Source organism: Grampus griseus (genome assembly GCF_964374135.1).
Source record: "Grampus griseus genome assembly, chromosome: 14".
Classification (NCBI taxonomy): Eukaryota; Metazoa; Chordata; class Mammalia; order Artiodactyla; family Delphinidae; genus Grampus; species Grampus griseus.
In genome coordinates this window covers 15,561,338-15,583,651 of record NC_139008.1, presented here as the reverse complement: position 1 = coordinate 15,583,651, position 22,314 = coordinate 15,561,338, and the positions used below count along the sequence as shown (strand labels likewise).

General features: G+C 46.2%; 1 protein-coding gene across 1 annotated transcript in view; it reads right to left on the bottom strand.

Moving 5' to 3' along the window:
- Positions 1-18,170: 18,170 nt before the first annotated feature.
- BCL7C (BAF chromatin remodeling complex subunit BCL7C) overlaps positions 18,171-22,314 on the bottom strand; it is a gene marked incomplete at its 3' end in the record, with an annotated part of 32,326 nt that continues 28,182 nt past the window's right edge. Inside the window, exon 6 of the mRNA XM_082670395.1 lies at positions 18,171-18,371. Within this exon, the coding sequence (XP_082526521.1) occupies positions 18,171-18,371 (201 nt within the window). The remainder of the gene's footprint in view (positions 18,372-22,314) is intronic.

The window sequence follows — 22,314 nt, the reverse complement described above, 5'->3', positions numbered from 1 at the left end:
GCCTCTTTTGTTATAACAGCTTAATTGAGGTAGAATTCACATACTGTATACTTAAAGTGGACAATTCTGTGAATTTTAATCTAATCACAGAGTTGTGCAACCATCACCATAATTTTAGAACATTTGATCACTCCCCAAATAAACATCCTATCTATCGGGAGTCACTTCTTGTCTGCCCCCTTCCCAATCTCCCCCCTGCCCTTTCACTCCCACCCCTCCCACCCCCTCCACTCTAGGCAACCACTAATGTACTTTCTGTCTCTGTAGATTTGCCTAGGCTGGACATTCTGTATAAATGGCCCACTTTGGTTTTGGTTTTAGTTGGCTTTTTTTCCCCCCCCTTTTTTTTGGAAGGTGGGTGGGTGACCACTGAAGAGTCTTACAAAGGTGGGTTTGGAACATTAGAAGTTGAGAAGCTCTTCCAAGGAGACAAAGGTGACAGGAAAAGCAGAAGAGGGAAATAACTTGCTTCTGTTTTATTTTTTATTGCTCTATTTCTTCTTTGTTAGTCACCCCAAATGTCAGGAGGAGAGGAATCCTAAGTAAATGAAAGTGGGAAGTGCTCCAGATTACATTGTCTGCTTTTATTTCTGTGAACAATTTTTTTAACCTGTTTTAACACAGTTACGCCTTCTCTTTGCCAGCACTGTAAAGTGTAAAGGGACCAATCATGGAGTCAATTCAGGAAACCTGGTTCTTCCCATTAGCAGCCTGACTCAGCTCTTCTCAAAGCTGCTTCTTCTGGGCTTCCCTGGTGGCGCAGTGGTTGGGATTCCGCCTGCCGACGCAGGGGACGCGGGTTCGTGCCCCGGTCTGGGAAGATCCCATATGCCGCAGAGCGGCTGGGCCCGTGAGCCATGGCCGCTGAGCCTGCGCGTCTGGATGACTGTGCTCTGCAACTGGAGAGGCCACAACAGTGAAAGGCCCGCATACCGCAAAAAAAAAAAAAAAAAAGTTTTTTCTTCTGTAAATTGAGGGGGTTAAAGATTATTCCACCTCCTCTCCAGCATCATCTCCTGAGCGGCAGGCAGTCAGCCTTTTCCGTATCTGTTGACAGTCCGTATTTCATTTTTAGGTGCCACCCTAGACTCTTTCTCCGTTCCTGGAACTGCTGGGTACAGAAAGTAAGGAGGATGAGAAGATAGCGTCGTAAATTGCTTACAATTTATATAACGGGTCAAATATTTATGAAGAACTTTTATACATGTTACCTGGGCTGTTTCATAGCTAGGAAGGAATAACTAGAAGGGACCTTGGGGAACATCTAGTCCAGTCCCTTCATGCCAGGATGAGGAAACAGGCCCAGAAATAGGATATAACTTGTCTAAGGCCAAACAGCAAGTGAGTGCCATAGCGGGGCACTATTCATTTACACTTGAGGAAGCCAGAGCCCAGAGACTTCCATGAAGAATAGGGCCTGTCAGTCGGGGAAGGCTCCTTGGAGGTCATCTAGAATCCAAAACCTCTTTTAACAGCGGTTTGGAAGAGGTGACGGCCCCGGCCAGGTTTCTCGGAATTTACTGGACCTGGATCCAGACCTACGGTCTCGCACTGTAGCATGAATGAATGTGATCTTAGGGGTCCCTGCCGGCAGAGGCACCTCTACTTGTGTCGGGCCGGGGCGATTACTCGGGGCGGGGCTCAGGTGTCCTAGCTTTTGAGGTCCCCTTCCCAGGGAGGAGCCTTCAGGATCTCCTCGTAACCCGGCCCGGAGCAGCGGACCGCTTGGGGTGCGGCGCGAGTCCGGGTTGGGGGCGTGGCCCGCAAGCTGCGAACCAATACCAAGCCAGATCGTGAATAAGGGCGGGGTGTGCTCGCTCCGCCCATTTTCCCTCAGCTTCCGGAAAGCCGGGCGGTGACCTAGGCAACCGCCCTAGAGTAAAACCCCCCACTTGCCAAAATTGCTTCGTCCTGTCCCTCTTGGCACAACCAATCGGAAAGTGAAGTCATTTACCGGGGCAAGAGAAAAAAAAGAACGGCGATTGTTGATTGGTTTGTTGATGAGTCGGGTACAATCACTGGCGTGACCCTGGGGCTGGGGAGTGGGACCTCGCCCAGGTTGGAAACCGTGAGCCTGGGACATACACTTTCTAGAAGCTGAGCAGAGAAAAGAGCTTTGGTGAACTGAAAATTCCGTGTTTCCAATTCGAAGTAGCTGCTCTCCTAGGTGTGGGCGAAGGTAGTGGGAGACCAAAAACCACCCGATATCGTTAGTTATACTTCTCGGTGGTAGTAGTATTGCGAGGAATACAAGCATTTAATGTTTAAATTGAACATTTATTGAGCGCCTGCTGGGTGCCAGACACTGGTCTAGGTGCTTGGGCTCAGTGAGCAAACCTGATTATTGCCTTCTTGGAGGTTGTATTCTAACGAGGGGAGATCATACCTTACGTAGTGTGTTAGAAGATGAGACAAGGCTGTGGGGGAAAAAAAAAGTAGAGCAAGGGGGGGGACTTCCCTGGCGGTCTAGTGGTTAATAAGACTCCGCGCTGCCAACACAGAGGGTGCGGGTTTGATCCCTGGTCGGGGAACTAAGATCCCACGTGCTGCCTGGCCAAAAAAAAAAAGTGAAAAGACAGCCTACAGAATGGGAGAAAATGTTTGGAACTCATATATCTGAAGGGGCTTGGAGTCATAATAAATAATGAACTCTTACAATTTAACAATAAAAAGATAACACCCCCCCCCCAAAAAATAAAAAAGTAGAGCAAGGTAAGATGGAGCAGGTTGCATCATTAACGAGGTGGCCAGGTTGGACACCAGTGCAAAAGTGAGATCTGAACAAAGAACTGAAGGAGGCAAGACGGTTTGCCAGTGGGCTATCTGGGAGAGTATCCAAGGCAAGAGGGAACATCTGACTGGTATTAGTGAAAAACGGCGAGGAGAAAACTGGCTGGAGCGTGTGAGTGAAGGGAGAGTGGTGGGAAACGATTGAGGGGACAGGGAGTACAGATCTTACAGGGTCTTGTATGCTTGGCTTTTGCTTTGAAATAGGGAGCCATTGCAGGGTTTCTGGCAGAAGAGTGACATTATGTGACATATTTAAAATAACCCTTCTGGCTGCTGTGTTGGTAATGAATCAAAGATGCAAGGATGGAAGCAAGGAAGTCTGCTAAAAGGTAATTGCAATAATGCATGTTAGGGAATTCCCTGGTGGTCCAGTGGTTAGGACTCCACACTCCTTGGGCTGCCAAGGGCCCAGGTTCATCCTTGATCGGGGGAAATAAGATCCTGCGAGCTGAGCGGCATGGCCAAAAATAAAATAAGGGACTTCCCTGGTTGTCCAGTGGTTAAGACTCCGTGCTCCCAATGCAGGGGGCTAGGTTCCATCCCTGGTCAGGGAACTAGATCCTGCATGCCGCAACTAAAGATCCTGCATGCTGCAACTAAGACCCTGTGCAGCCAAATAAATAGATAGACATTAAAATAAAATAAAAGCAGCTTGGTTAAAAAAAAAAAAAGCATGCTAGTGTATAAGAGATGAGGGTAGTTTGGACCAGGGTGGTGGTGGTGTAAGTGGTGAAAAGTGGTCAGATTCTGGATATATTTTGAAGGTAGAGCCCAAAAGGTTTCCCCCAAAATTGGAAATGGGATATGAGATAAAGACAGGAATTAAGAATCACTCTAAGGATTGTGGCCTGAACAACGGAAGGAATCGCCATCAATTGACATAGAAAAGGCGGGGGGTGGACCAGACTTGGGGTCTTGGGAAAATCAATATTTACAGGTGGAGTTTTTCAATCAGAGAAACACAGGGGTGACCAGAGCACATAACAGGGTTCAGTTAACTTAGTTGAGAGTCAAGAAAGCTTCCTCTCACCTATGTAAGCTACCCCAGTGATCCTCTAATTAATGATGAGGTCATATCAGAATCACTTGGGAAATCTTTTCAATCTAAACCACGGAGGCAATCTTCATTCCCCCAAATCTTGATTATGGTGAGGGGTGGGGGAAGGAGTGGTGCGAGCAGGGTGTGTGCAGTCAGTCCAGCAAGGAAGACTGAGGCTGATAAAACAGAGGGAGGGAAGGGTGTCTACTCTCTAGTAAAGGGCTCATCTTGTGGAACAACTATTTCCTTCCCCCAAGTTGAAATTTAGCCATCAGGTGACAGGACCAGAGAGAAGCATCCCGTCCAGCCTCTAGAATTTTATTACTTCATTTGCAAAAATCATATAACAATGACATTAATGGGAGACTTCTGGTTAAATATGGTGGTCTGTAAGCACTTTATCTCTGACTTTTCTTAAAACTCCTTTAAAATGAAAGTAAAGACCTTTTCAACAGGTTGAAGTACACAAGACAAAGAGAACTAGAGAGGAAATGAAAGAAGATAAGAGATAAATAATACTTTTTGAAGCTTGAAAGCATAGAACGCTTTCTGGTAAATATGGCAGGCTATTCAGAGCAATCTATTCACTGAAAACAATAAAAATGTGGAATAATAATAATAAATTTTCTTAAAAGTACTGAAGGACAAAGAAGGAATTATCAGACTAAAATTTAGCTGAAAGTGTGAACCCACAGAGGAACTTGAACACAAACTGCTTTTACCCTGAAAGCATTTGCCAAACTAGATGAACTTTAGCATGCGTCACAGAACAGAAATTCAAGCCCTGCGTCTGCCCATTGCTTACGGAGAGACACCCCCTGCCGAGATCGAACAGGATTAAACCAGGAGCTGGGAGAAGAAACTACTTCTGAGAAGTTGTGATGACAAGCCAGCCCTGGGGTGGATATGTAGCTCCAAATCACCTCACTTGTGTGGTCAAAAGCAAAAACATTAAGCTATAATTTTAAATTGGCTGTCGATTGCCTGTGTTTGGGCACTGGCAGAAGCAAATACAAATTCCCCCAAATAAGTTTTCAAGGAGAATATACGGATAGAAATATCCAGGGATACAGAGAAATAACCAGAAGAAGAAACCAACCTGCAAACATTTCCTATATTGGAATTATCACACCCAAATTATAAAATACCTCTGATTATTATGTTTAAAGAAATAAAACATAGACTTAAAATATCTGCCAGGGAGCAGGAAATAATAACGCCACCAAATGACCAAGCAGACTTGAAAAGAATCAAATAGAACTTTTAAAAATTAAAAGTACAATAACTGACATTAAAAACTCTTAACCACTTCCCAGGTGGCACAGTGGTTAAAGAATCTGCCTGCCAATTCAGGGGACATGGGTTCAAGCCCTGGTCCGGGAAGATCCCACAGGCTGCAGAGCAACTAAGCCTGTGCGCCACAACTACTGAGCCTGCGCTCTGGAGCCCGCGAGCCACAACTACTGAGCCCTTGTGCCACAACTACTGAAGCCCGTGCACCTAGAGCCCGTGTGCCGCAACTACTGAACCCATTTGCCGCAACTACTGAAGCCCGTGCCTAGAGCCCATGCTCCGCAACAAGAGAAGCCACGACAGTGAGAAGCCCACACACTGCAATGAAGAGTGGCCCCCACTCGCTGCAACTAGAGAAAGCCCATGCACAGCAATGAAGACCCAACGCAGCCAAAAATAAGTAAGTAAATATATACCCTGTTTTAAAAAAACATTAATATATAATGTCCTTATTTGTCTCTTATTACCTTTTTTTGATTTAAAGTCTATGTTTTCTGATAATAATACAGCAAACCCAGCGCTGTTTTGGTTACTACTTGCATGGTATATCTTTTTTTCCATTCTTTTACTTTCATCTAAAGTGAGTCCTTATTTCTAAAGGACTCTTTGTGTTCTTATATCTAAAGTGAGTCTCTTGTAGAGAGCATATAGATGGATCCTTAGGGGGTTTTTTTTGGGTTTTTTTTGTTTAATCCAAGCTACTGATCTGTATTTATTTATAAATTTATTTATTTATCTTTGGCTGCGTTGGGTCTTCGTTGCTGAGCGCGGGCTTTCTCTAGTTGCCGTGAGCAGGGGCTACTCTTGATTGCGGTGCGCCGGCTTCTCATTGCGGTGGCTTCTCTTGTTGTGGAGCATGGGCTCTTGGCGCGTGGGCTTCAGTAGTTGCGGCACGTGGGCTCAGTAGTTGTGGCTCACGGGCTCTAGAGCACAAGGCTCAGTAGTTGTGGTGTACGGGCTTCGTTGCTTCGCGGCATGTGGGATCTTCCCGGACCAGGGCTCGAATCTGTGTCCCCTGCATTGGCAGGCAGATTCCACTGCGCCACCAGGGAAGTCCTGATCTATGTTTTAATAGAAGGGTTTACATTTAGTGTGATTGCTGGTAAAGGATTTACTTCTGTTATTTAGCTATTTGTTTTATGTGTGTCATGTATTTTTTGTTCCTTGATTCTTCCAGAGTCAGACTGGAACTTACACCATCAGCTCTCCTGGGTCTGGACTCCTCAGCCTCTATAACTGCACGAGCCAATTCCATATAATAAATCTCTTTATATATATCTCTATCCTACTGGTTCAGTTTCTCTGTAGAACCCTGCCTAACACCTCATTTTAACCCTTTTGAAGTGCACAATTCATTAGCATGAAATATATTCACAATCTTTTGCAACCATCACCACTATCCATTTTGAAACTTCTTTTTTATCACCCCAAACAGAAATTCTGTCCTCATTAAACCATAACTCCCTATGCCCCTTCCCACTATCCCCTGGTAACCTTTATTCTACTTTTTACCTCTATGAATTTGCCTATTCTAGGTACTTCATATAAATGCAATCATAACAAATATTTGTCCTTTTGTGTCTCACTAACTTCATTAGCCTAATGTTTTCAAGGTTCTTTCATGTTGTAGCATGTATCAGAATTTCCTTCCTTTTTAAGGCTGAATAATATTCCATTGTATGTATATACAACATTTTGTTTATTCATTCATCTGTTGATGGACATTTGAGTTGTTTTCACCTTTTGGTTTGTGACTAGTGCTGCTGTGAACATGGGTATACAAGTAAGCCATGCCTTTTTAACTTCATTCTTCATCAAAAGAACTGTGTGGTGGGCATCTAGTTTTTTGTCCAGCACCCCTCCTTCCTTCTGGTCACAGCCCCTCTTTCACTAGGAATAGAAGAGATTCATGGGGACTAGGTGACTCCTTATCCCCAATTGTGGCCATTTGGTACCATGCTGGACAAACCAGGGGCAGAGCTGAGGAAAGTGAGGTGGAGATACTCTTTGCAGCCTCATTTCCAGCTATTTGGAAATACAACTCTCAGGGAATAAAGCAGACATGAGTAAAAGCATAAGTAAAGTTGGAGAAAGGGGAATTTCCTGGTCCAGTGGTTAGGGCTCCACACTTTCACTGCTAAGGGCACGGGTTCAATCCCTGGTCAGGGAACTAAGATCCCGCAGGCCACGTGGCACGGCCAAAAAGAAAAAATATGTTGGGTAGAGAATGTCCTGATTCCAGATGCTTCTATGGCCCAGGTGTACTCATCTCCTCCTTGTGATCACTTAAGATATCGCAGCATCCTTCTAACCACTCCCCCTTTTGTCTAAGCTAGTACCTTTGGGGTTATGTCCCTTGCAACCAAAGGGACAAAAACTGACTACTGTGTTCTCTCCACATCCAAATTCCTCCTGTTAGGAGGGAGTGAAGCAGTTTATCTTAGGTCAGATTCTCCTGGAAGCTTAACCTGGGCCAAGGATTAAAGTACAAGTGATAGGGGCTTCCCTGGTGGCGCAGTGGTTGAGAATCTGCTTGCCAGTGCAGGGAACATGGGTTCGATCCCTGGTCTGGGACGATCCCCCATGCAGCGGAGCAACTAGGCCCGTGCACCACAACTACTGAGCCTGTGCTCTAGAGCCCGCGAGCCACAGCTACTGAGCCCACGTGCCACAAGTACTGAGCCCACGTGCCACAAGTACTGAAGCCCACGTGCCTAGAACCCATGCTGCACAACAAGAGAAGCCACCACAATGAGAAACCTGCGCACCGCAGCAAAGAGTAGCCCCCGCTCGATGCAACTAAAGAAAGCCCGCGTGCAGCAACGAAGACCCAACGCAGCCAACATAAATAAATAAAGTACAAGTGATGTATTAAGGAAGTATTCCCAGGAATAACCAGTAAGGGAGTGAGGTAGGCAGGTTAGCAAGTGTGTTAGCAGCTCTGGGATATAAATAACACCTTAGAGTTTGTCCTACTTCAGGCCAAGCAGCTGGGCTTTTGTACTTCACACCAGTCTTTGGCTATAAGCCCCCTTGGGGGAGGGAGGGCATGGGGAAAGTGGCTCCAGCATTGAGGGCAAGCATCTGAAGGTGGCAGGTGGAAGCTATTGACAGGAATCCTACAGCGTTCTGGCTCACAGCACTGGTGGAAGGGATGTGAGGCTCTGAGGGCTGGACAGTAGTGTTCAATACAACATCCAGGGAAGGCTGGGTCCTCCCCCTCTTCTCCCGTCCTACCTGCCCTCCCCACCCCCACATTAGTGGCAGCAGGCCACTGACACTCACCCAGTGATCCCACCATCAAAGCCAAAGTGTGTCACTGCATTTGCATGCTGGGAAGTTGTCAGCTTTTTTTTTTTCTTCCTGTTTTCCACAATGCCTCCTGGCTGCATGGCGCCACTTGCAGGATCTTAGTTTCCCCCACCAGGGATTGAATACTCGCCCCTTGGCAGTGAAAGCGTGGAGTCATAACCACTGGACCGCCAGGGAATTCCCCACAATGTCTTCTAAAGTTCTGCATGAAGAAGCATTCTGTTTACCAAATTTTTACTGGATGGAGAAAAAGAAAGAGGTTCCCAGAGACCTTTTCTCCACAACAGAGGCCTCGAATGCCAGGAATGGTCAGCCAGGCAACATAACAGTGATTGTAGCAGTGAATTCTGGCTTTATTGAGCACTTACCTTGTGCCAAGCAGCATTCTAAATGCTTTCTATTCATCATCTCATTTAATCCAACAACTATACAAGGGACAAGGGAAATACCATTTTTTTTTAAAAAAATTGCAGGGCCAAGCAAAGAGAAGAGACAGCTTGTGCTTAAAAAACCCAAACTTGGAAATACCATTACTAGCCCCATTTTACAGATAAGGAATCTAAGCTGAGAGATGGTGGAGCTGGGGTGTGAATCCAGGCTGTCTTGAGTCCAGAATGCGAGCTCTTGACCTCACTCTCTAAAGGTATACTTGCACAACATTGTAACTCAACTGTACTTCAATAAAAAGTAAAATCAAATTAAAAAAAATAAAAGGTATACTTCACAGTGAAGGGGTTTAATTCTTATGTGTTAAATAACAACAAAGATCCATGCAATCAAATATTTCATAATACAAGAAGAAACATGAGAAACACTTTTATTGGAAATATCCTAACACGTTTTCCAAACAAATAATCAAAAAATAAATAAGGACATAAAAGATAGGAACATATAAATTTTTGACCCTGAAAACAGTGTACCTTCATTTCAAGTTTCATGGACAGTGATAAAATTCAATAAATATTAAGCTACAGAGAATATTTTGGTAAATTTTGAAAAGTGGGAATTCTAGAAGTCAGTCTCGGATCAAAATGCAGTAGAACTAACAATAACATAAAACACACCACTCAGAAATTGAAAAACATAAATAACATCTCAAAGTACCCTTAGGACAAGAAGTAAATCAAGGATAAAAAGCAACCTATTTAGAAAATAATTTTTAAAAAAGGATACAGTCAGAGCTATCTGCAGAGGCATAATTAATAGCATTAAATACTTTTAGTGTCAAAAAGAGAAAAATAAAACAAATGAATTAAGCATGCAAGTTGAGATTTTGGAAAAGAGTATAAAACACTCCCCCACCCCCAAAATGGGAAAGGAAATATTTGAAATAGAAAACAGAAAAAATGAATATGCCCAGAAGCCTGAGTAGGAGAGATGTGCCTTCTGACCTGTGGACAGAGAAGTATGTTGCTGTGCTCCATGTGAACTTGGTCCTCTGACGTGTGTCCTCAGACCTCCCCCGCTTCTCGCTGTCCCACTCTGCCTGATATACTCATCTGCTCCCGAGGCCTCAGCTCCCTTCAGCCCCTTTCTCTGTGTCAGCACGCTTCTTGTACGCGCTGTGCCTCTACGGCAGCATCTACCCGTGCCCTACAATAAATTCGTTCCACTTGTGGCTCCCTTTCTAGCAGACGTGACGTCTTCAGAACAGGAACCATGTCCTCCTCATCGTCGTCGTAGCCTCGGGCCTGGGATGTGGTGGGTCTTGCTGAATGGAAGAATGAGCGGGTGGGCTCAAGCACTGATTCCTGAGTTGCATTTGGTCCCAAGTTGCTTCTGTCCCCAGTGCCCAGCCCCAAGCCCCAAGCCAATGTCACGAGGCCTGGTATGAATTATTCCAACAGTCAGAGAACTAACAATGGAGGATCTGCCTAACAGGGTATTTATGCAACCAATAACGACTGTGTTGACCATGTCAATAAAATATGAGGACGCAGGACTTTGATTTTTTTTATTTCCTCTTTTCCACAGAATAATCCTCTACCCTCAAGGCCTGATTCAAATGCCACCTTCTCAGCGGACCTTTCCTGATTTCTCCAACTAGAAACAATCTTGCCTTTCCTGGGCTTCCAGAGCATCTGCCCCTCCCTCTGGCCTCTTAAAATGTCCGCTTTTTGTTGTTTGTGTCTCCATCCAAACAGGTGCCAACACCCTTTGGGCAGAACTGCAGGTCCCCTGCACAGCACCACCCCTGCTAAGGAGAGGATGCACTGAGATGTTCTTCCAGACGCGACCCACCTCCCCCTGCACGTGTGGGTGTGGGGAGGGGACGACATACAGGTTTAAATGGGCAGTTGCCCAGGGGGCAGAGACCATGCTAAACTCAAAGCAGGCTGGGTCAGAGGATCACGGTCCCTAAACAGACTCTCACAAACCTCAGAGACCATCCCCTGCACACCTACACTTTGCCTGGCTCAAAAGGTTCAACCCCCCCGCCCCCCGCAAAACAGCCTCCAGCCAAAATGAGGCAAGGAGATGGGGGTTTGCTGTCACATTACCTGGGACTGATAAGTGCAGCTGGGGCAGATGTTCGGTTCATCTTTTTTTGTGCCCAGATGGACAAGGAGAGGGCATTTAGGTGCAGGTGGCCATCTGAGCAAGTTCCAGTGGCAAAAGAGAAACCGATTTACTTTAGAAAGAACCGTAGCATTAGCTACTGTCATGACCTTCCAAATCATCCCCGCTTGGCTCTCAGAACGATCTTTCTAAAACTCAAATCATTCCCTGTCACTCACTTCCCTACTCAGAACCCTTCAATGCTTTCCCAGAGCCTTCAGGATTTGGCCTGACATTCCAGGCTCCATGGGATCTGACCCCACAGACCCGTCCATTGCCATCTCCTGCCGCGCACCTCCAGACCTCTAAACAGTGAACTCCCTCAGGATTCCCCTGCCTGATCCCTCTCTCTCCTCTACACTTCCCTCTCACAGCATTTCATCCAGGACCATGGATTCAGAAATCATCCATCTGTGGCAGTCCTAAATTTTCTTCTGGTTTGGACTTCTCTCATCAGCTGCAGAACAATATATCCAATTGTCTACTTGACTCCTTCACTCAGATGTCAAAGACATCTCAAACTCAACTGTCTAAAATACCCATCCCACCCGACCCCCTCACTCTGCTTGTCTTTCCCACGTCAGTAAACGACTCCACCATCCCTGCAGCCACTTCGGTCACTCCTGACTTCTCCCTCTCTGACCTCTCACACATTCACCCCCCATCTGCACCCACTAAGTCCTGCTGATTCTACCACCAAAGTTCCTCCAATGTCCATCCATTCTCTCCATCCAATATGTCACCGCCCCAGTCTAAGCCACGTTTCCCTCCTCAACTACACAAGAGCTTCCCATCAGGTCTCCCTATGTCTGTGCCCCTACGACACACTGTCACACAATAAAAGGTGGTCATATGTGCAAACAGAATCATGCTACTCCACTGAAGTGGGGATAAAAACCAGGCTTCTAGTTTTACGGGGCTCCCACTGCCCAAATCTGGAGCAATTTGAGCACCAAAATAAGTAAGGTTAATAACTATAAAACTATTGGAAAATAATATAAATCTCAAAGTCCCTACTACTAATAAATATTAAATAAGTAGGCAGAAGAATGTCAAGTGGAGGGAGTCCTGGAGTTGAAGTCATCATTTTGTAACCATCGTAATAAAGACTGATCTGATTCAGGCAAGAATCATGAAGAGATAGTCAATCTCACCTATTTAATAATCTATGGAATAGGGTAGCTGCATGGTTGTAATGTATCGCCCTGACGGCTTATCAGTTATGAGGGAAAAATTTTAACTAGAGATTGGAGAAATCAGACAAAATCACTAAGGAGTAGACAGACATTGTGTGCCTCTTGCTGTCACACTGAGAAGGATACGACAACATTTATGCAGTCTTCCGGCCGGGAATTCTTAACCCATATATGATAATGAAGAAACAGTAGACAAAGCTCAAATGAGGAACATTCTATTAAAGGGGAAGATGGCATTTTTCTACCATGTCAATGTCATAAGAGACAAAGGCTAACTATTCCAGATTAAAGGAGACTAAAGAGAAATGACAACTTAATGCAATACATCGTTTCTAGCCTGGATTCTGGACTAGAGGGGAAAATACTACATCAAGGATATTATTGAGACAATTGACAAAGTGAATGGTAAATTAGGTACCATATTGCATCAGTGTTAAATTTAGTGAAGTGGATAACTGTACTGCACTGGGGCAGGAAATTCTAAGAATTTAAGGGTAAGAGAACAAGATGTATGCAACTTATTCTCAAATAGTTCAGAATAAAAGTCACATGTATATACTACATATAGAGGGAGAACAAGTAATTTTTAACAGATGAGTTTGGAGTAGAGGACATACGGATGCCCTTCGTACTTTTCTGTAACTTCAAAATTATTTCCAAATAAAAAGTTAAACCAAAAAATCCAGGCTCCTTACCATGGCCCACAAGGCACCTGCCACCGTCCCCAGCCAACCAGGCCAGTCTTGTCTTGCCCACATGCCCCAGCATACTCAGAGCCATAGACACGAGTTGCCTTTCAGTTTTCCCAACACACCGCATTCTTGTCCACCTCTGGGTCTTTGTGTGTGTACCTACGGTTGCTTCTATGTGGAATTCTCTTCCCTCAACTCAGTTCTCAGGAATATAGTAATTGTCACTTTCTCCAAATGGCCTTTGACCCCCTCCCCCCACCCAATATAGATTTACCACGTTCTTTTTTTTTGGAGCAGAGAAAGTTTTATTTGGGAAGGACCAAATAAGGAGAATGGGCATCTCATGCTTAAAAGACCTGAACTCCCTGATGGTCTTCAAGGAAATTTTAAAAGGCAAATTTTGCGGGGAGGCCTGCATGGTGCATAACTTTTTTCTCATTGGTTGGGTGTGAGGCAACAGGACGGTGTTCCAGGAAGCTTAATCATCAGCCTTTCTGATTCCAACCAGTCTGGGATTACCACGTTCTTTCATAGCACCCTGAACGTTTCCTTCATGATACTTGTCACAGTTTGTAAGAGCTGGTATTTGGGGAGGATTGCTTGAGGTCCGTCTTCTCTAGTGGCCTGAAAGCTCCCTGAAGCCAGGGATCCTGTCTGTTTCATTCATGATTGTGTCCTTGACCCCTGCTATTAGACCAGGCGCACTGCCAGGCACTTAGCAGACAGCTGATTAAACAATGCATTCTACCCTCCAAGTTCACCGCCAAACCCATGGCAGCTCTCAAAGGACACACCCCACAGTCCCTCTCCAGCCCCAAGAACTGACTCAAGAGGCTTTATCTAGGAAGACTTCTAGGGTTCCTCACCACTACACCAGTATTTGAAACTAGGAGGCCATGGTAAGGAGGAAGGGGAACTCAGGAGGCGAGGCATGTTAAGGGGGAGAGGATGAATTTGGTTGGGAGGCTGGAATGTCAGAGGGGACATCAAGGAGGCAGTTGGCTGGATTGAGCTGGTGCTCAGAGGGGCAGTCTGGATTAGAAGGAGAGACGGGGAATTCCCTGGCGGTCCAGTGGTTAGGACTCTGCGCGTTCACTGCCGAGGGCCCAGGTTCGATCCCTGGTCAGGGAACTAAGATCCCACAAATCGCATGATGCAGCCAAAGAATTTAAAAAATATAATAAAAAAATAAAAAATAGGAGAGATGACTGGCAGCGGAAACTGTGGGCATAAAGATCTCTCGTAGTCCTGTACAAAAGAAAAGAGTCCAAGGATGGGGCCCAGAAAACCTGGACTTAAGGGCTAAGCAGAGAAAAACATCCCTGGAAGCAAAGAAACAGTGTCCAGAAAAGTAGGCATCGTATGGGAAGAGAGAGTTGTTACAGAAGGCAAGAGAGGAGGCCACTTGAGGCACTAAATCCTGTAGGTCTGTGTTTCCTTCTTCCTTGTTCAAGCTCAGCATCTGGCACCCGGTGAGTTGAGGAAGACTGGCGGAGGCTAAGCGTTTGGACTTGGTCTGAATCTTGACTCCACAACATATAGGCTATGTGACTTTGGGCGATGGACTTAACTTTCCCAGACTCCAAGCCCTCAGCTACAGAACGGGAGTAACGCTAGCATTTACTTTATGGGGCTGCTGTCAGGATTACACAAGATCATCTTTGCAGAGCCCTTTGATTCGTGTTTAGTCCACAGTCTAAGAATGAATGAGCATCATAAGTGCACACATGGCAGGAGCGGGATGCACTGGTTCCAGCTTATAGAATTGTTTCCTAAGTTCAGCCAATAAGAGGGCTTCAGACAACAGTCAAACAGCCCCTCACCACCTTCTATCACACGCCCCCTTCTCTTGATTTGATCCCTATTAAACCAACCTATGGTGGGCAGGCTCTGTTAAATATTGTCCTTTCTCCAAAGCTTCCTTCTGAAAACTGGCTTTCCCCAAAGTGTGCCCACAGTCAGATGATGCTGGAGTTTGCCTACCTGATTGCAACTAAACCTTCTTTCCCAGGTAACCATGGTGACACTGCCTCCTCAACACAGCTACCTTCTGTGGGTACAGGTAGGTATTCTTGGGCTCCTTACTGGGAGAAACCACTGACGTCTGCCAGGAGCTTCTGGCCATCTCATCTCTGAAGGAAAGGGAAGTGTGTGGATGACCATTTCACAGCTTAGAAAGCACTTCCACAATATAACCTCCCTTTCATCCTCACAACTGCCCTGTGAGGTAGTAGATACAGCAGATAATAACTATACTGGTCCACACGCATCAAGGATTCACAATGTACCATGCTCTGTGTTAAGTGTTTTTATAGGTGATCTCATTTGAACTCACCAAAATCCTATGAAATGGGTTCAATCAGTTTTTCCATTTTACAGAAGAGAAAAAATGGGGCTCAGAGTGGTTAGACCTTGCCCCAGATCAAAGAGGTAGTAAGCAGTAGATTCAAACCTCAGACTGTCTGACTCCAAAGCCACACTTTTAACCCTTCTTCAGTACCGCCTCACAAAGCAAGCAAGTTATTTCGCAGGTAGCATTCTATCCATTAGATTGAAGCTCAGAGAGGTAAAGTGACTTGCCCAAGGTCTCACAACCAGGAACTGGCAGAGCTGGAATCCATAATTGGATCTTCTGACTCTGAGGTTCCTGAAACCATGAAACTTCAGTGACTGGGCTTTATGCTATACAGGATAATTATTTCTGCAGCGTATTTGCCTTGCTAACCCTACTCAGCTCAGAAGAGTATTTTGATGCAGGAAGTCCTTCCCGACCATTTTCAGGAAATTTGTGTTTTTGTTTTGGCCGCACCCTGCAGCATGCAAAACTTCCAGGGAAGTCCTGAAATTTGTGTTTTTCTGAATCCCAAAAACAATCAGTCAAGAAATTGGGGGCTTCCCTGGTGGCGCAGGGGTTGAGAGTCCGCCTGCCGATGTAGGGGACACGGGTTCCTGCCCTGGTCCGGGAAGATCCCACATGCCGCGGAGCGGCTGGGCCCGTGAGCCATGGCCGCTGGGCCTGCGCGTCCGGAGCCTGTGCTCCGCAACGGGAGAGGCCACAGCAGTGAGAGGCCCGCGTACCGCAAAAAAAAAAAAAAAAAAAAAATTGGGAAAACAGGAAAAACTATTATAATTCTCCTGTGAGAACGAATGCTTAACAATAAACATCGAGGAATTCCTGGTTTGAAGGAATACACTGATGTCAAGTAAAAAGCACGGCACAAGAATGAAACGCTGACAGAGTCCAAGGTTAAGGTAGACATTTCTGGAACTTGGGACCGAAGTACATAGGAGATAAGTGATCACAACTAATCAGTCTTTTTTTTGTAGCTGTTGCCATGTAAAAAACGTATTCGTGGGAATTCCCTGGCGGTCCAGTGATTAGGACCCCACGCTTTCACTGCTGAGGGCCTGGGTTCGATCCCTGGTCAGGGAACTAGGATCCCACAAGCCACCACAAACAAACAAATAAAAAAACGTATTCGTGGCCCTACTTGTTGTTAACAGTTAGTCATTCTCACAGATTAAAATATTAACCTGTTTATATGTATTGTATATCTTATACAAATCCTATGAATGATGTTCTGAGAAGTAAAAAGTTTTAGAAACAAGTCCTTAAATTGGCAATTTCAACACATGGTTCTGTGTAGTGTAGTTGATCTTGTTGAAGGTTTAAACATTTTGTTATCCAAATACTACCCAGTAATATTCTCTGGTATTTTCCTGGTTTTGAATATTTGCTATAGCCTACAGTTCTTTGTAACTACCACTAAATGTTTATTTCTTATTTATTAAAAAAATATAGAAAGTTATGAAAAATACAGAATAACATGACTTCAGGAATTCCTAAGAATTCCCATTTTTCAATCCCCAATCCTAGATTGATATGTGTTGGGAATTTAGAAACCTTAGCCCAGAGAAACTCGATGACCTTCCTAAGCAATTCAGTGGGATGGCAAACTGGGGAGAGGCCATCTTTCTTGGCCTCCAGGAAGGTTCCACACAGAAGCTGGCCCTGCAGCAGAGCTTCCCTGGTCAACATCCCTCCAAAGGCAGAGGTCTGAGAAGAGGGTGGTTCAGGGAGTCGGGGGCTGAGCCTGAAGCCTTGACCTTGGCATATGGAATATCTCCGGCGTCTCAAGTTGCATTTCAATCTTGGCACAAATATTCACTTTCATTCCTGGGAGTATCTGCTCACTTTAGTATAAAAAGTGTTTTATGTAATTATCACGAGAAAAATGAATGCTTCATAAGTAGATGTCCTGTCAAACCTGCACCCTTCACTCGTGTACCGGCAGGAGAAGCAGTGCTGTGGGGCGGGCTGTGGAGTCAGGCAGGCAGACCTGGGTCTGAAGCCGGTTCTGCCACATACTGGCCGTGTGACTTTGGGCCGGTCCCTTAACCTCTCTGAGACTTAGTTTCTCCTTCTGTAAAATGCTGATAATGAGAACCCCAATGGCACAGGAGTGTGGTGAGGATTGAATGAGGTCATTCCCATAAATCACAAAGCCTGGCACGGAGTAAGCCCTCAACCAATGGGAGACGTGATTATTTCGTAGTACGACGGGCCCAGCAGTGGAGTGGGCAAGCAAAAACTCGGTGACGTCCATTGGAACCGCGCAAAGGGCTCACTTGCCCCGGGCCTTCTCCAGGTGGGGTCTGCTGGGGGCGGCTCAGAAGCTTTGTGAGCTCCCCGCCAGCCAGCCCAGGCCACCTTCCGCATGGACGAGGCGGGCGCCTGGGCGGGAAGGCTTCCGGCCCCCGGGGGCCCCGCCGGGAGGTCTTGCTTCAGATCCTCCAGGGATCAACGGAACCCACCCGCAGGCGGGGCATCCGTAGGCCTTCGGGGAGGCAGTAGGGAGGGGGTGGAGAGATGCGCGTGTGACGCAGGGTCTCTGCGCTTGTGCTGCCTCCCCGGGCCTCGGCCGGAGGCTGGCGGAGGCCCAGGCGATTCCCGTGCAGCCCCTCCCGGGGTGGAGGCCGGGCGCGCACCCAGCACTCCGGACCCTCTGGCTGCGATGCGTCCTCAGGCGCTCGATGTGGTACGATTGTGCCCGAAGCCCTTCCCACACTTGGGGTGTGGTCGAGCCCGCTCTGAGCGGGTGTCAGTGGCGAGCCAGATGGGTGCTATGGCCTTAGGTTCGGGTCAGGCTGGGGCCACTCGCCCTCGATGATCCCGCGGTGGCTGTGGAGCTGGGAAGCTCTCTGCACCCTCGGGGGGCACGGGTGGGTGGCTGGATCTTGGGGCGGCCAAGGGAAGCCTCAGGGCCTCACCTTGCCTGGGGAGCCGGCTCACCTCCCCTTCCCCTGCGGGGTCGTCCTCGGTGCCCTCGGGGCCTTGCTTCCTCCCACGGGAGCTCTGGGATCCTGAGGCACCGCAGAACTGGGCCGGGCGTTTGTCCGGAGGCCCCTCCTGGGAAGGAGCCGCCTGAGGGGCTCTGTTTTCAGGCCTTTCTCGTGGAGGGCTCTCCTGGTCATCCTCACTCCTGAATCCTGCAGTGAAGAAAGAAGAAGCTGTAGTGTTTTCTCTTCTCCTCAACCCAGCCAAGACCAGGAAGACCCTGCCTTGGGAGTTCTAAATGGGGCAACTTGGTGGAAAGTCTTTGTAAACGATGTATTTCTGACAGCGGGCAGAGGTGGAGGCTGGGCCCTGTGGGAGCTCAGTTTCTGAAATTTGATAGAGCCGGGCAGCTCTACACTTATTTGCAGTGATTTCAGGCAAGTTACATAACTTCTTACAAAGTCTTAGTTTGTTCAGCTATCGGGTGGGGATAATAGTAAGGGCAGCATCATGGTAGCTACAGACTGTCAGGAAGGCAGGGCACAGCAGCGATATGTTAAATTGGAAAGATCGATATAAACCTGTAATGGGGACTTCCCTGGCGGTCCAGTTACTAGCACTCCACACTTTCACTGCCGAAGGCCCCGGTTAGTCCTTGGTTGGGGAACTAAGATCCCACAAGCTGCCCCGCACAGCAAAGAACAAAAACAAAAAACAAAACAAACAAAACCCAAAAAACCTGTACCTGAAAGAACACTTCTTTCTACCAGGTGAGGTCCAGTACCCCGGTACTAACTCTCATGTATACCCCTAATGCCCAGATGTTGGTGTCATATTATTTACCATTAAAATAACCAGGAGTCCTAGGAGGGTAGTGGATTCCATTTCTTTTTTTTTTTTTTTTTTTTTTAGTGGATTCCATTTCTTGATACAAGAAAAATCAGGATGGGTCTACAAGCATCCTGTTGAGGCCAGAAAGCAAGGATATTTTCAAGGATGTCAGGGGTAGTGTTACAAAGAGAAAGACACTAAGTAAATGGACGGCCATTGTCCAACCTGTAATGATTTGAGCACCCTAAAAAATATGACGATCGTTATGCTTAAGGGAAATATCTGGGAAAGGCTGTGAGACCCTAAGCTACCCCAAAGTATAGTTAATATCAAGTCTTCAAAAAGGTAGTTGTACTGCCTTTCTTAGATAAAGAAAGGTGATGAGAATAGATATGTATAATCTTGATGCTTTTTATAAGTAGGAGAGTGTTAATATATGGAAATTTTGTTTCTTCTATTCTTCCTCTATTTATAAGGCATAAATATGAACTCATTCCTATCTGTGCAAGGAGGAAAGAATAGACCCAGGGAACTGTGTGTCCAGTGACCCTGGAAGAACAGGGTTACCATGACTGGACAGCACTGATGGATACATATAGTAACCCGGTAGGAAATTTCCACGCTCTATTCCTATAGGATGATATACCCATTTGTCCTGATGAGAACTAACTTAAACACACTGTCTCATTTCCTAAGAGGGGACACGCGAAGGAGCTTTAAAAAATACCGATCTACAGGTCTCATCAAAAAGATCCCTGGATTCTATGATAAGCGATTAACATTCAGGCTATCTAAAGAACTCCCACAATATAAAAACAATAAAACAAACGACCCGACTGAAAAATGGGCAAAAAACTTGAAAAGACACTTCTCGAAAGAACATACACAAACTGACCAGCAGGCATATGAAAAGATGCTCAACATCACTAATTATCAGTAAAATGCAAATCAAAACCACGAGATGCCACCTCACGCTCATTAGGATGGCTACTATTAAAAAAAAAACAAACAGAAAATAAACGTTGGTGAGGATGTGGAGAAATTGAAACCCTTGTTCACTGTTGGTGGAAATGTAAAATGGTGCAGCTGCTATGGAAAATAGTATGGTGGGCCCTCAAAAAAGATCCAGCAATTCCACTGCTACTGGGTATATATCCAAAAGAATTGAAAGCAGAGTCTCAAAAAAAATATTTGAACACCCATGTTTATAGCAGCATTATTCACAATAGTCAAGGGACAGAAACAACAGATGAATGGATAAACAAAATGTGGTATATACATGCAATGGAATATTATTCAGCCTTGAAAAGGAAGGAAATCCTATCTGACACATGAATTAGCATAGGTCCGTACTTCTGGCCATTTCTCATGCCGGACATAGTCAACAGCCAAAACGCACTGCTCGACGTCCTGTCCACTGTGAGGACTTTTCTTCACCACTGTCCTCCAGGTTCACCCAGCTGGGGGGCGGGGGCTGTAGCTGTCCACTGTCAGGTCATAACGGCCTATCAGCCAGACCCATCTGTAAACAGGCTTGAGTCTTCATCAGTCAGCTGGGTGTAAGGGACACCCCAGAAGGTCATAGCCAGTGATTGAGGGAGAGAAGACCATGCAACAGGAGCCACCTGGTCCTGTAAATGGCTCGCACCTTCTGGACCTTTCCAAGCCTGATCTCTTATATCAAGTGATGATAGATTGCTGCTGTGCACACCCAACCTCGTGGTTGGGTTGGTCAGACAACACCCCATTCATGATGAGAAGCTCAGGTTGCATGGTCACCTGATGTTACCTTGTTAGGTGGTCGGTTCCTACCAAGTCCCAATAGGAAGCCAGAGACTCTTGCTGAAAAGCAGAAGAGTTATCTATAGAAAAGAGCCTACACTTATCAAAAGTCCTATGAGTCTGTGCTTTGATTCTGCTTTTGGTGCTTGCTGGAGTATCGCTGGCTCTGGGGAATCATAAATACCAAGAGATAGGGCAGCTGTAATGCAGCCTGAACATGTCACAGAGCCTCCTCTTGCTCTTGTCCCTACTCAAAACTGGCACCTCCCAGGTGACTCTATCGATGAGGTACACTGCCTCCAAAATCCAAGTAGGCCTACCAAGCACTGGGCCTCTTTTAGGGGGAGTAGGTTGTATGAGGAGCAACTTGTCTTTCACCTTGGAGGAGATACCTTTTCATACTCTAGGCCACTGCATCTCCAGAAACTTCACTGAATCTTTAGTGGGGCTTATCTCCCACTTTCTAGTTTGCATATGTCTTATTAGGGCAATTAAAGTACTTGTTACTTGCTGCTCATCAGATCCAGTAATGTTGTCAATATAGTGGACCACTGTGGTGTTTTGTGGGATGTTAATGATTAAGATCTTTGCAGACTCTATTAGGGCAGAGCGGAACTGACAGAGCCCTGAGGCCACCTGAAGTTACACAGTGGCCTTGCCAGCTAAAAAGGAAACCGCTCTGGTGAACCTTGCATACTGGTATGGAAGAAAAACCAAGTTGATAGCTGCATACCAAATACCAGGGGAAAGGTACTAAATTTGGGACAGCAGCTGCAATTGGAAGTGTCACCTGATTAAGTTCATGAAGGTCCACCATCATTTTCCATCTGACTCCTGCACAAGAGAGACTGGCGGGTTAAATGGGTATGTGATAGGTCCCACTACCCCTGCTTCTTTCAATTCTTTGGCATGAATCTCTGCACTTCTCCCAGGGATGTGGTATTTTTACTGGTTTGCTGTCTTTGTAGGAAGTGGGACTTTCACTTAGCCCTCCTTGCCATATTGGTCCCCAGTCTGTGGGTCAGAGACCCTATGTGGGGATTCTGCCACTAAGACAGTTTTCAATTTATTGCCTCTCAGCTCCAAATTCAGGCTCTAGTATCTGCTCTGAGATACTGGACTGGACTATTTATGCGTTTCTCCTGGCAGTTAAGCTTTGTCAGTAGAGGGCGCTAGAGGGACATTGAAAGAGGAAGGGGATGCTTTTCCTGGCTCTGATCCCGTTGAGGTTTGGTTTTTTTCTTGCGCTTGCTGCACAGTTTTGCAGGGGCACATCCAGTGGTTCCCTGCCTTAGATGTGTGTGAGAGTGAGGAGTCCTTTGAGGAGCTCGCAGCCCCCAACTTGCAACCACCTTGCCGCACCCTCTCTACCCCGACGTGGTCACCACAGACCCCAGACCACAAGCTGACTTTGCAGTGAGTGGACTCTTGACGCTTCAGACTTCTTTTGCACCTCACGAGGCTTCCTCTAGCACTGATCTCCGGCAGAGCAAGCTTCCTCCAGCACTGGACTTTGGCAGCAGTCTGGTTTTCTCCAGCGCT